The sequence below is a fragment of the Orycteropus afer genome, unplaced genomic scaffold, assembly GCF_000298275.1.
Source record: "Orycteropus afer afer isolate SDZICR_OR568_19922 unplaced genomic scaffold, OryAfe1.0 scaffold00136, whole genome shotgun sequence".
Taxonomy (NCBI): domain Eukaryota; kingdom Metazoa; phylum Chordata; class Mammalia; order Tubulidentata; family Orycteropodidae; genus Orycteropus; species Orycteropus afer.
This window is the reverse complement of record NW_006921723.1, coordinates 5835961-5849451: the sequence shown is the minus strand read 5'-3', so window position 1 is coordinate 5849451 and position 13491 is coordinate 5835961. Positions and strand designations below refer to the sequence as shown.

General features: G+C 59.1%; 1 protein-coding gene across 1 annotated transcript in view; it reads right to left on the bottom strand.

The window, feature by feature from the left end:
* PLCH2 (phospholipase C eta 2) overlaps positions 1-10695 on the bottom strand; it is a 41925-nt gene extending 31230 nt beyond the window's left edge. Inside the window, exon 1 of the mRNA XM_007945520.2 lies at positions 10653-10695. Within this exon, the coding sequence (XP_007943711.2) occupies positions 10653-10695 (43 nt within the window). The remainder of the gene's footprint in view (positions 1-10652) is intronic.
* Positions 10696-13491: the final 2796 nt, after the last annotated feature.

Below are 13491 nucleotides of genomic sequence, written 5' to 3'. Positions count from 1 at the left end.
CCCCAAAGTCACTGGGACTCTCCCTTAGCTCCCTACTCAGCATCCACCCGGGGCCCTGGCCTCTAGCTTTCTCCTTCCCTTGCCAACCTTCATTTCCTGCCTGGGTTCACCTCCCAGGGCTGCTCTGAGGCAGACGGGTTGGAGAGGCCAGTCCTGAGGCTGCTGCTGGAGCCAGTCTTGATCCTCAGAGGGAGACCCAAGGGGGCATAAGGATAGAGGTTGGCCAAAGGGGGGATGGGAGACCCCAGACCATTGATACCTCCAGGGTCAGCCCCTCCTCACTCCCATGAGAGTCCAACTAGGAGCTTTTGCACCTGGATTGGCCCCAGAGGCCTGTGCCCAGTCACCCTGCCCCTCCCCCTTGGGGTGGGCAGGCTGGCCCCTGCCACCTTGGACACATGCCACATTCCCTCTGATCTGGAGCAGTGTCTCAGCCAAACAGGTCACTGCTCCTTGGGCCCAGTGGTAGGCAACAGGCCTGGCTGAAGTTGTGCAGAATTGTGGTCAGGAACAGGGCGGGCACATGGAGGCCAGAAGGGGCCACTGTCATGTCAGGCCAAGGCGGGCATGAGTGCCGGGGCTCTGGGTCCCTTCTCTGACTTCCTCCAACCCCTCCCCAGTACCCCTAAGCTCCCCAAGACCCCCACAGAGCTGCTCCCAGACTCCTCTGGCATAACCTAATTGTCAACTACATCCCAGGCTAGATTGTCCCACCTTCCAGAGCCACTGAAATACCCAAAGGAGCATCATCCAGTGACCAGTGGGTGTGGGGAGTGGTTAAGCCTCACCCCTGCCTCCTTTGGCCCAATCCCAATGCTGATCTGAGGCCACCATCGAGCCCAGCTGCTCAGAGGATTCAGGCCAAGGAAACTCTCAGCTGGGCACCTAGGAGGGGACCAGAGAGGTGTCAGCCCCCAGGGCCAAGTCATGACTGGCAAGATGGAGAGTGGCCCCATGGGGATTGAGGCCACCTCCAGAAAACAGCTGTATGATCAGCCCGGCCTGGGGCTCCTATCTCACCCCTCCTCAAGGTGGAACTCTAAGGCTGGGGTCCATACTCACAGGGACCCCTGAGAAGGCTTCCACAGTCTGGAGGTGGTTGAGTCCTAAGGTGAGGCAGGAGCAACACTATCTTGTCCTGGGGTCCAGACCCTAGTCCTCTATAAGGTGGAGCCCCCAACCTGCTCCCCGCCCTCCGCCTGGCCCAGAGGTGGTCACAGGCATGGGAGGGCCTTTCAGAGGGCAAAGGTCCCTAGGCCCAGGTCGAGCACCCCCTCCTCACACAGCTTGATGCAAGGCCCTGGGGCCATTGGTAGTCTCCTCCAAAGCCCAGACTAGTGACCTTTCCCACTGGCAGAGGCACTTGGCACACAGGCAAATTCCAACTCCTGAGGCATGGTCAGCCTCTCTTCTTTCCCACTCCTCTGGCCACCACCTGGCCTCAGGGGGGACCTAGGGAGGACCCTGCTCCTTGCCTTCCAATTGAACCCTGGGCCTAGCCAATAGGCAGCCCCAGGCAGCAGTGGGTAGCCCCCTGGTGCCACTTTTAGGGGGCAGGACACAGGAGTGGGAAGGAAGAAAGACACCATGGCCTGCTATTGGGGGGCTGCTGGGCACCCTGCCCTGCCTTACCCCTAGGCTAGCTTGGCAAAACTTCCTCCTGGTTAAGGGTAGCCAGGGCTTGCATGGAGGCCCCAGGGGTAGGACAGCTCTGGGACTCCTGCTACAGCTTTTACCACAGTCCTGGCTACCCACTGTGGTAAGCACTCGACTGAGTGCTGGGGACCCCTAGGGTCTTCTGACACTGGGCCTTTGAACCCATCCCTCCCCATACCCACTTTGTTCCCTTGACTGGGCAACATTAGACCTTGAAGGAACAGCCAGGTATCAGTCTCACCCACCCCAGGGTCCTGCTGGAAATCTGGTGGTCTCCAGGGACAGCTTGCAGGCAGTGCCTGGGCCTTGGTATGGGCAGACCTCATTAATGGTGGCCCCCCACCCTGCCTTGAGCTCCCTGCCCCCTCCCCAGCTGTCCTGAGGCTCCTGGGAGGCTGGCAGCAGTGTCCATGAGGGGAGGGGTACTTAACCCCTCACATCCTACACAGATGGAGGGACCACAAAACCCAAAATGGGGGGGAGGGGCGAGTCATGACAGAGCCACAGGGGTCCAAGGTCACTGGGAAGGGGGGAATGCAGAGAGGACATGGAGTTGGTGAACTGGTCAGAGAGCCCAGAGTACCACCAGCCAGAGCCAATGTGGTCAGCTGGGAGCCAAACCTCAGAACTCAATTAAATGCCTTTGCCAAGGGGGCCCTAACTAACTTATCTGCAGAGGGCGGTCAGTGGCTTTGCGTGTTCTGCTTCAGAATTGGATTAGGAAACTATTAGCTGCTGGAACAGGAAGTGGGAAGTCTATGCATCTCAGGAAGAAGGGGCCTCTGGACACTCATCACCACCACCCCCACACATACATCACTGCCTGTGCCAGAGGTCTGGGTGGAATGCCAAGGAGTGTCAGAACCAAGGTCCCTTCCTGACCAGAGCTGGAGCTAGGCGAATCCCATGGGTGGTGAATCCCGGCTTGGATGAGACCTCACATCCTAGACACTTGGTGCCTAGGGCCAAACATGCCCTTTGCCCTGGGCAGAGTGGGACATGCTCACCTTTCTCACTTGCTGACCCTGGAGTTACTGCCCTGACCTCATTCCATCCAGCCCCCACATACTAGACACCCCTTCTTCCACAACACTGAGCCACTCACTGCTGGCTCAAGAGCCTGCAACTCATCATGCCCAAGAAGCCCAAGTTCTCCTTCTTGCCCTTGGGACCCCCTTGTCCCAATCTGGGGCACCCCTTCCTCCCACCCACCTAGCCCCAAGGCCCAGCCCAAAGCCCAAGGCTGCCTGGCCTCCTCACTGCCAGGTCTTGCCCCTTGGCTCCTGGCCATGGGCTGCCCTCCTGCTCTCAACCTGGAGGGCCTGGCTACCCCTCTGTCCCAGGCAGGGGTCTGGGAGGGGCAGGTTGGGTGGGCCAGCCCAGTCTCCCCAGCACCCAGGCTCCTGTTATCTCCTCTGATGCTGTGAGCTGTAATCCTCAACTGACCAGCTGGATGAAGGCTGTCTAATCCGCCCCTGACACATGACACCACCAGCCATGAGGACCAAGGTGACCCTACTTCCTCTGACACTTCAGACACAGGACAGCATAGAACTTTGGCCACTGTGCAAAGCCAGGGCCTCTGGGGCCCCAGGACGTGACCACTTGAGTCAGGGCTGAGCCGACTGCTCCCGACACAGATGGCCCGGCCCTAGGATGGCTCAGATACCTCAAACCAGGAGGAGCAGCCCCACCCTGGCACAGCAAGCCCACCAGTGCACAGCAAGGGGTGCCCTCACCCCTCAGCCTTCAGCTCCTTAAAGGCCCAAAAGTGGGCAGAGCAAGCCAGGACCCATCTGCCTCACAGAAAAGCCTATACCACCCATGGCCCACACAGGTCACCCTTTGCCAGCCCCTCTGTCATGTCTCATGACCCCTGGTGCACCCCTGACCTGCCCTTGACACAGTCACTTCTTTGAGTGGTTCAGAGTCTGGGGGATCACCCAAGCCAGTCCACCCTCCATCTGACAGGCACCCCTAGCTCAGGCCATGGACCCCCAGGAAACCTCCACACCCAGGTGCTGCTGTAGAGTAGACCTGCCTCCAAGTAGCATTGGAGGTAAGCAGGTGCCTAGCCCCCTAGCTCCCCTGCTCCCACCCTCCTCACCTGCTAACACTGTTGTCACTGCCCCAACCCCATTCCGTCCTGGCCCCCCCACTAGATGTCCTTCCATCCGTAACACTGGGCCACTCACCACTCACTCCCAGCTAAAGAGCGCAGGCTCATAGGAGGTGTGGCCTGTGTCCAGATGAACTGTTACACAGCCTTGACGCTCTGGGCCTGAAACAGTCTCACCACCATGCCCCTACCATGGCCAGACTCCCTGGCCTCCTTTCTCCACTCCCACTCAGCCCAGGTCTTATCCTGACTGCCCCTAAGCTGGGCCATAGCCTCACTGAGTGACCTGGGGAAAAGCTAGGAAGGTGCCCTGTGCTTCATGGCTGCTCACAGAAGTGTCGCCCCAGCCATGGGCCCATCCTAGGGCTGGCCTGTTCTCCTGTTCACCAGTCTCCCTGCAGCCTCAGCAGACAACGCTGCAGTCCTCATCACTCAAGTGGGAATGCAGAAACTGTACTCTCCTGGCCCACTTGCCCAGCCCCACCCAGCTCCAGGCCTACCAACTCTGGAGGTTGGGCCAGCTAAGGCACAGGCCAGGGTCAGGAAAGGGCTCCTGGCTTCATTTCCCCAACTCCCTGCCCACTCCATATACACTAGTGGCAGCGCCCCCTGTAGAGTCCCTCCCAGGCTGCCCCCTCCCCCATCCTCTGTCCTGGGACTGCTTTATTCTTACAAGGCTTCCCATGGCCTAGCAGCTACCTGATATGACCACGTGTTTACCTGTGCACTGCCCAATCTCTTGGGGCCCCTTGGGTACAGAGCCTTCCTTGCCCCCTGCTCTGTCCTTAGCACCCAGCCCAGGGCCTGGTACACACAACATATGCTCCATGAATGACAGGAGAAATGAGATGGGTGTCACAGAGAGCATAAGCCCACCCCAGACGGGTGGCGCAGTCACCAGCACCATGCCAGCTCTGAGGAGGTGACAGCAGGCTGCCCCTGGCCTTGACACTGCTGGACAGGCTTGGGCCTCAGTACTCTAGGACTCAGCCACCTCCAGCCAGCCCCATCCTAGACAGTCCAGGGCTCAGGGACACACCAGGGATAGACAGGACAGGCAGGGCCACCTCCAGGTTAGGGAGAAGGTACAGGGAGGGCTCTGTGGACCCCAGAGCCTGCAGTGCCCTTGACCCCACACTGACCCTGCAGAGGAGAGATGCTCCTGGGAAGGCCCAGCCTTGGCAGCTAGGGGGAGTGGCCCTAGCCCCGCCCTGGTCCCCTCTGACTTTCAGTGCGACCGTGGGCTGGTTCCACCTGTGTGAGCCTCAGTTTTCCCATCTTTCCAAGAAGACATCTTCCCAGCCCCTTGCTTGTTCCTCCCCGAGCCCCTGCAGTGGGTGGCGGTCACTCAGAGCAACAACGGGTAGCCAGTTGCGCCTGTGGAAGCTGGGGCCCCACTGTTTAATTTTGCTTTTATAGCCCACATCGATCTTGTCCTAACACAGTAGGCAACAGGGCCCGCAGTGCCGGCGGTGAGATCTTGCCTCTCCCCAGAGGACGGCTGCAAAATCAATTTAATCTTCCAACAAAACCCACAAACGACACCCATGGGCTTCTGGCAGAGGCAGAGATGACCCTTCAGGGGCTGGCCCCCCAGCTGGAGTGAAGGGATGCATCCTCATTCATTCACCCATCGTTTAGCATACATGGGGGGACTAGGGCCAGGGGCCACATCTTCCCCATCCCTGCAGCCCCAGGGGCCACAGACCTGTCCAGCCTAGCTTGGCCCTTAACCCTGGCCCCCTCATCCTCTGGCACCCTCTCTTCTTCCAACACATGTGCTTCACTGAAGAGCAGTCCCATGGGCCTTCTGTGTGTGATAAGACCATGAGCCACCCTTCCCCAGCACAGCCACTGCTCCCAATGGTGGTCCCAGCCCTGCTGTTTGACTCTGGTCAGGGCAGCCCTGGCGAGTCACCCCCACTGTATCTATTATCCGCCTTCAGGCCCAGCTCGGCATGTAGTGAGGCCTGGCCTGCACTTGGAGTGGAGAGGAAGCCCAACAGAGAAGCCTTGGTCCCACTGCTGAACAGCGACCGGCTGCACCCCCCAGATGGGCCCGGCCGCTGGCCCCGTGCCGACGGAGGAGGGCGGCCCACACACAGATGGCAGAGATGATTTCAACGTCTTGAGAGGCAGCTCATCCCCCCACACGTCTGGGCGCCTCCTCCCCAACTATTTTTATTTTATCAGGGAATGTGAGTCGGTTCTCTCAGACCTCCCCCAGGCAGGACCTGGGGGTGGCCAGTGCCCAGCACTCGGGTCCCAGCAGCCACTCCCCAGCCCATAGTGGTTTCAGCCTGGTCAGCCAAGCCGGGGCAGCCCTCTGACAAGCTGGGGACACTGAGAGGCCAGGGGGTGCAGCTGGGCCCTGCCAGCAGTGTCCATTCCCGCAGCAGCACCCTCTCCACTCAGCAGCAGCTCTAGTTTCCCCCAGGAGCAACAAGAGTCCTTCAGGCAGGAGAACCTGACTCCACAGCATGGCCCAGGCATGGGGCACCCCTGGGAGCTGGCAGGCCAGACTTTATTCTGCCCTCTGGGCTTCTCTGGCCACCTTAGCCTCCACTACCTATGCATTTGACCCCTCAGGAAGCCAGGGACAGCATGTATCCTAAGAGCAGGGACAGGCTCTCAGTGGCCAGTCATTCTTTCTGTCCACCACACTGAGCTGAGCTCTTTTCAGAGCAGGGAGGCCTATCCCAGGCCTGAGGCACCACCTCCCTGTAGCTCAGGACCTGTTTGGTCCACAGAGGTCCAGGAGCCTCAGAGGCCTGGCCCTGACTACTTGGGTTAGGGGGTGGCAGCTGTATCCCTGGCCAGAAGAATGAAGTCCCCGCTGGGTATAGATGAGGGCCAGCAAGGACTTTCTGTCCTGTCACTCACCCAGGGGTCTCTGTGATGGTCAGAGGCAACCTGGGAAGGGGCGGGACACCAGGAACAGTGTCACTGAGCAGTTCTAGCAGCTGGGTAGGGCATGGACACGAGCTGCCTGAGGCTGGGGTCCAGGTCCTACATGCTCCGCTTGTACAAGCCCCTTCCTGTGCAGATGGCTCCAGGCCCTGCTCCGGCCCAGCAAAAAAAGAAACAACCAAACCCACTGCCTTCGAGTCGATTCGGACTCATAGTAGAACTGCCCCGTAAGGTTTCCAAGGCTGTAAATCTTTATGGAAGCAAACTGCCTCATCGTTCTCCTGCAGAGTGGCTGGTGGGCTCCAATCACTGACCTCGTGGTTAGCAGCCAAGTGCTTTAACCACTGCACTACTGAAACTCTTCCCTGCCCAGCCAGATCCTCTAATTCCTACCACTGCTGCTGCCACCACTGAGCCTGCCTGCTGAGCACCACGGGGAGACCTGAGGTCCTCCCACAAACAGGAGGCTCCTGCCATCGAGTCTCCCTCTGCCTGCTGCCCAGAGGAGCCAGGCTTCCTAGAGTGGGCTCCTTTCTGGGCCCCCACCATCCTGACTGGCCCAGTTGGTAGCAGGTGGCAGCCCAGCGCAGGGGACAAACTCGGGGTTGGCTTTTAGACATTCATCATACCTGGTGTCCCTCAGGAAGGGACTGTGTCAATGTCTATCTCTGCTTCCTGCCCTCCAGGGCTCCTTGTCAGTGTCTGTGGGGCTCCTGACCCCAGCCCCAGCCCCTTGCTTCTCTCAGGACTTGTTGCTTGTTCTTATTCACTGAAAGCCAAGAGAGCCAGGGCAGGGGGACAAAAGGGGCTGCAGCCAGGGCAGGCCAGAGCACCAGCAAGGGTCAGGCTAAGCCAGTGTATCAGGCCCCCAAGCCCTGCCCAGGGTGCTTTCAAGGGAGTAGAGAGGATGGAGGCTTGAGTGGCAGCTGAGGTGGAACCATTCCTGAAAAGCCACCAGATGGAGCTCAGGCTGCCTGGCAGGAGGAGAGGAAACTCTTGCTGGGCAATGGGGAGTAGTGGCTTTGAGGGAAGGGTCCTGAAGTCAGAGAAGCCCAGGCCAAGTGGGGCAGAAGCTGGCAGGGCCAAGAGGGTGGTCTGGTCATTTGAGGAGAAGGCAAGAGGGTAGATTCCTCTAGAGCCAGGTCCACAGCCCAGCATGCCTGACCGCCTGGGAGCCCACACAAGGGAGGAGGGCCTGCAAGCTTTACTTCTCGAGTGTCCAGGCATCTGCTATAGGAGGGACCTTCCCAGGTGCCCCATCCCCACCTGATGCCACCCTGCTCAGGTACTGGCCTGGGGTCCAGGCCAAAAGGCTCTCCCTGGTCCACATACCTCCACCCCATGTCTCCTTGCCTCCCACCGTGCTGTCCTCTTCTACACCTACTGTTGATGTGGGGAGGAGCCTGGGGAGGAGGCTCCTAGAGGCCTGGCCCTTGGTGCTGAGCACCAGCCCTTGAAGAGTTCCAGAAGGAAGCAGGGGGGCCAGGCTGCTGAGTGGCCTGTGGCCAAGCCATGTGAAATCAGTAATGGGTCACCTGGTCTGAGCAGGTTAAAGGAACCCAGCTCCAGCATCGTGCAGCCCATTGTCCCCTGTCAGGGGTCCACCCCTGCTCCTAAGGATCTGTCTGTTGATGGAGCCCCTTGGTCCCCCTGTCTCTCTAGATTCCTCTGCCTCTTACCCAGGCCCTTCTGTGCATCCAAGTTCTCCCCTGTGGTCTTGGGATTCCCTGCCCCAGGCTCCTCACCCCCTAAGTTCCCCTGCCCTGTTGGACCTCCTTCCCCCAGGGCACCCCTATCTCTGACTGGCCCATTCCTGGGGCCCAGAGCTCAAAGGGCTCCAGGGATGGCCTCAGGCAGACAGACGGCAGAGCCTCTGACCCCTCTTCTGCTGACCAATCACAACCCAGGTTCCACAGTGGGGGAGGAGTCCCAGGGCAACCAGCACCTGGCAGGTGTGGGGCAGCCATGATTGGGCTGCCTGGGAGGGCACCTGCTTCTCCCACAGCTTCCCAGGATGGGCCCCCCAGAGGTCCCCACCCACTGCCATCCCCACACAGGAAGTCCATCCACCAGCAGAGCCCATGTCCGCTGCACTAGAAGCACAGTCCCGGGGAAATGAGGCTGATTACTCATCCCCTCCTCAGCCCCCTGCCCCCTGCAATGAGAAGCCACTAGCCTCAGGCTGTGGAGGGGCCCACACTCCCACCCTCAGGAAGGGGCACTTCCTGAGCGGGCTGTCTGCCCACTTCCAGAGAGAGGTGCCAGGAGCTGTGAAGCCGTCACCATCGGCTCATTAGCGGGGCAGATGGAGTGCTGGACCCAGGACTCCGGCCCATCTGCTCCAGGCCTCGTGGCACATCCGAGACTGTTCTCCTGGGAGGGGCCACCAGCACGCTCATCCCAGCGGAGAAGGCATTGCTGCTGTGTCTACTCCCCCAACCAGCCAGCCATCATCCAGGATAGGGGCGCGGTGGCTGACCACTCCTCTCCCAAGCCAGAGCATTCAGTAGCTGCTCTTCCTGAGCTGGAGTCAGACCCTTCAAGGGTCCAGCTTCCTGGACCTGGGCCCTTGGGGCCATAGGGTAGCAGCCAGTGTACTGGGCAGTGGACAGCCCAAGGTGGGGAGCCCTGCTGAGCACTGGGGTGGGGTCTTTCATTAGGTACACCTGGTTAAGCCCAAACACAAAGCCTAGCCCCATCCTCGGAGTGCCAAGGTGGGATGCAGTTCGCCAGCCCTATGGACACCATCACACTCCTCCATTCACTAAGGGCACCTCAGCCTGGGGGGTGGGAGGAGGCAGACACCCCTGCCTGTGCTCCACCCTGCAGACACTCTCACTCTGAATCCTTACAATCACTCTGGTGTCACAGCCCTGCAGTGTCCCTTTCTCACCCAAGAGGTTCAGAGAGGTGCAGCACCTGGCATGGATGGGGTCACACAACTTGTCAGAGACACCATCCCAGCCCACCCTGTCCCCTGGCAGTGATGGCATTCTTCCCCCTCACCCTTTCCATGCTTGCCCGATGGCCTGTCCCCGGCATTTACACCAATCAGAGGGCAGAACGTCTGGCAACAAACATGTCTCCAGAGTCAGGTTCTGCTCTCCCCTCCTCAGAAAGTTCTTCCCTATGTCTTGCCCAAATTATTTCTGATGCAGGGTTGGCCACAGCAGCTGGCTCCTCATTCTTCACCTTTCCCACCCCAGCTCCAGAAGCAAGCTCTTCCAGGGCAAGGGGAAGACAGAGACCATGCCAAGGTTCTCTGCTGAATTCAGTTCTGAACCCTGAGGGGTTGGCCCTGATGCTCCCCATCCTGTCTTTTCCTTACTCCCCAGCTCCTGGTGCCAGGCAGCTCTGGGAAGCCCTGGAAGTTTCCTGCCACCCTTGGTGTTTCACACCATCTTCCCAGAGCAAAATCTCAGCTCCCAGACCAGGAAAGGACAATCAGAACCCAGCATCTCCAGCCTGGATGCCCAGCACCAGGGCAGCAGGAATGGGGCTTCTGCTGTCCATGGTGCTGACAGAGGCTCAGGGCGATTTGTGCTGTCTTTAAAGCCCCGACTGGGGAGGGAGGTGGACCAGGCAAGCCCACAGGGTTCCATAGGCCAGAGCCCACCATCTCTGGACACCCCCAGACCCTATCTCCCTCCAGGCATCTGACATCAGCTGGGGGCAGGCCAGAGGTCAGAGGAACTGGATCAGCGTGGCTGGGGGGCACTTCCTCCCTGCCGCCTACTGGGATTGTGTCCACCATTCCCAAGTGAGTGGGATGCGCTCTCTCAGGATCTGGGACAGTGGCAGATGAGAGAAGTGTGTGTGTTGCTGGGGAATGGGGTCATTTGGTTGCACTCCCAGGAACCCTGCAAGGAGGAGCGAACACTGGCTGCATTAGGCCCCCTACAGGCCGGGAAGCCCCTTTATTAAGCTCCTACTCTGCCTGCACTTGTTTCCCCACCTGCACTCTTACCTTGGTCCCGGCTGAGCCCACCGGGGGCCCCAGGTTCTTCCATGGCCCGCAGGCACCAACCCCACTGCTACCGACGTGGCCCCAAGGAACCTGGGCCCCGAGCTTGCCCCTCACGTTCCCGGAGCCCGAGCCCAAGCCCAAGCAGCGGTGCCCCGCGCGAAGAGCCCATGCCGAAGGAAGAGCCGCTGCTGCAGGGCGGGAGGGAGAGAGAGGAGGGAGAGCTGCCTTGCTGCTGCCGGAACCGCCTCTCCCACGGGAGCCCCGCCCGCCCTTAACTCCTTAACTCCCTTAATGTTCTTAACTCTCAGTGCCCCTCCTGCTCCGCTGTCAGGTAGAGGCAGACACACATATGGTGGGGTGGGGGGGGCTCAGCAGCACTGAGCCTGTTCTGCTCAGAGGCCAGAAGGGTAGGTGGTGCTCAGGTGTGGCTCCTCCCACAGATGCTCAGTGACTTTCTACCACCTGCCCTCCCTACCTGCCCTCCACATTGGTGGACAGATGCCCAAGGCTGGGTCCCCTTTTCCCAGAGGGGTAGCTACCCAGGCTGGGGTCAGGAGAGAACCCAGGGTCTCTTAGATCATTACACGTAAGCCAGTTCCCAGGCTGTCGGCTGGATGAAGGAGAAGTTGTTCCATCCAAGACCTAACCAAAAACCAAACCCACCACTATCAAGTCGATTCTGACTCATAGCGACCCCCAGTGGGTTTCCAAAGCTGTAAATCTTTATGGAAATAGATTGCCTCATCTTCCTCCCGAGGAGCAGCCGATGGGTTTGAATCACTGACTTTCTGATTATCAGCCAAGTGCATTACCCACTATGCTACCAGAGCTCCTTATCCCACCCAAGAGGGGCTCCCAAAAAGGGTTAAGGCCATTTTAAAGTTGGCTAAGGGGACAGGGACTGCCTTGGTCCAGCCCAAGGGAGGGACTGAGCCCTGACTACTTCTGTAGAAAGCTCCAGCTGCTCATACTCCCAGACACCATCCACTGTGTCCCAGGAATCAGTGTTTATAACCTGGCCACACAGCCCCCTGCAGGGGAATGCAGAGCCCAAAGCTTGTACGGCCTGGGGATGGTGGGGGACTGCTGGGAATGTGGAGAACAGCTGAGCCCTTCCCAGTATGCCTGCCTGGGGCTGGGTCCAGCCCTGGTCCCCAGGAGCAGTATCCTCCCCAGCCCAAGCCAGTGTCCTCTTGGGACGTGTTTTGACTTCACTTGCTGCATCTAGCATCTAAGGGAAATAGTATTTTCCAGATCAGCAAAAGATGTTTCCATTTATCGAGTGACACTTTGAAAGGTGCCACTTCTGCCTGCTGCCCCATCTGGTGGGTTTTGCAGCTACATCACAGAGGGTGGCCAGGGAAGGTGGGGAGGACAGGGAGCTGAGCTCTGGCAAGAGGACTGTGGCCATCCCCCACCACCTCCCACTGTGACTGTTATTGCCCCTAGGTGTGATGGGGGAGGGACAGCCCTAAGGCAGCACTACCACCATGGTCCCCAGGAAAGTCTCTGGGCCAACTGCCTGACACCCTTTAAGAGGCTGTCCTCCTTCTACTGCCACCCACAGGGGCCCTGGTGCCTCTGGCAGGGGCAGGACACCCACTGGACACTTAATGTGCTAAGCTTGGGACCACCCAGTTGGGCAGAGGCCAGGGAAGGGCGGGCCTTGTCCTGCCTCCCACTGAGGTCTGCCATGGAGGGAGGAGGTTCTAGTGGAGGTGGAACTGAGCCAGGTAGGCTGAGGGATGCTTTCTGGGCTGCGAAGTCTTGCAGGGGGGTCTGCCAGGCCAGGAAGACTTGGGGAGGGTCTGCTGGGCCCAAGTCATAGCACTGGTGTGCAAATGTGTGTGCGGTGACCAGAGCCATCTGAAAGACTGGCAGAGCAATCCAGCTCCCCTACACCTAGCTTCGTTTGTCCCTTTGGACAGCTCTCTCTAGAGGCCCCCCAAATCTCAGAGAAGGAGAAAACAGGAAGGGAGAGAGAGGAAGGGGTGAGGGGTGGGTGGCAAAACTAGAGTGGGGAGGAGGGGAGGTGCTGAATCAGGGTCCTGGGAGAAGGAAGGTCTAGGGCCTGCCCAATGTGTCTCCAAGAGGGGCCCCTGCTCCTGCAGACAAGGCCGATGGGCCCTCCCCTCTCAAGAGGCCAGCTGACACCAAGTTCAGGTTCTAATGAATAATCCATACTGCTGTCAGCCCCGCCCACCGCATGCAGCCGGTGATGAGTTGTCACCGATGAAAGCGGTGATTAAAAGCTGCCTGCTGCACATGTTAATTTGCTTAAGATTCTGATCTCGTGAATCTCCTTTCAGGGCATTTTGCAGAATTCTGTCTTTGAGATCACTGGGCCTGGCTGGTGGCCTGTGGCTCACTCAAGGAATGTTTTTATGCAAGAAGGCCCCCTGGGAGTTTAATTTCCTTCTTATTTGAAGAGGATGGTGGGTATAAACAAATACTAAATTGGGGGTGAGGGAGAAAAGGGGCCCTGCCTGAGCCCTTTTCCTAGTGCTGATCCATGTGTTCAGATGGGGAGACTGAGGCAAGGAGGCCAGATTCCGCCCTCCCAGGTTCCACTCCTCCCACTAAGCCATACTTCCTCTTCTGCAGCCTGAGCTTCCCTCCTCCTCGCCCTGCCACCTCCTTTCTTTCCTGCCTCCTTTCCCAGGCCAGCAGGGGTGTTTGGGAAGGGCACCCTTATATCCTGAGTGGGACAGTGAGAGAATAAATTGTGTTCTTTAAAGTCATCCACTTTGTGGTACTTTATTACGGCACCAAAATGCCAGTTGCTGTCAAGTTCCTGGATGGCACAAAAGGTTAACGTGCTGAGCTACTGACTGAAAGG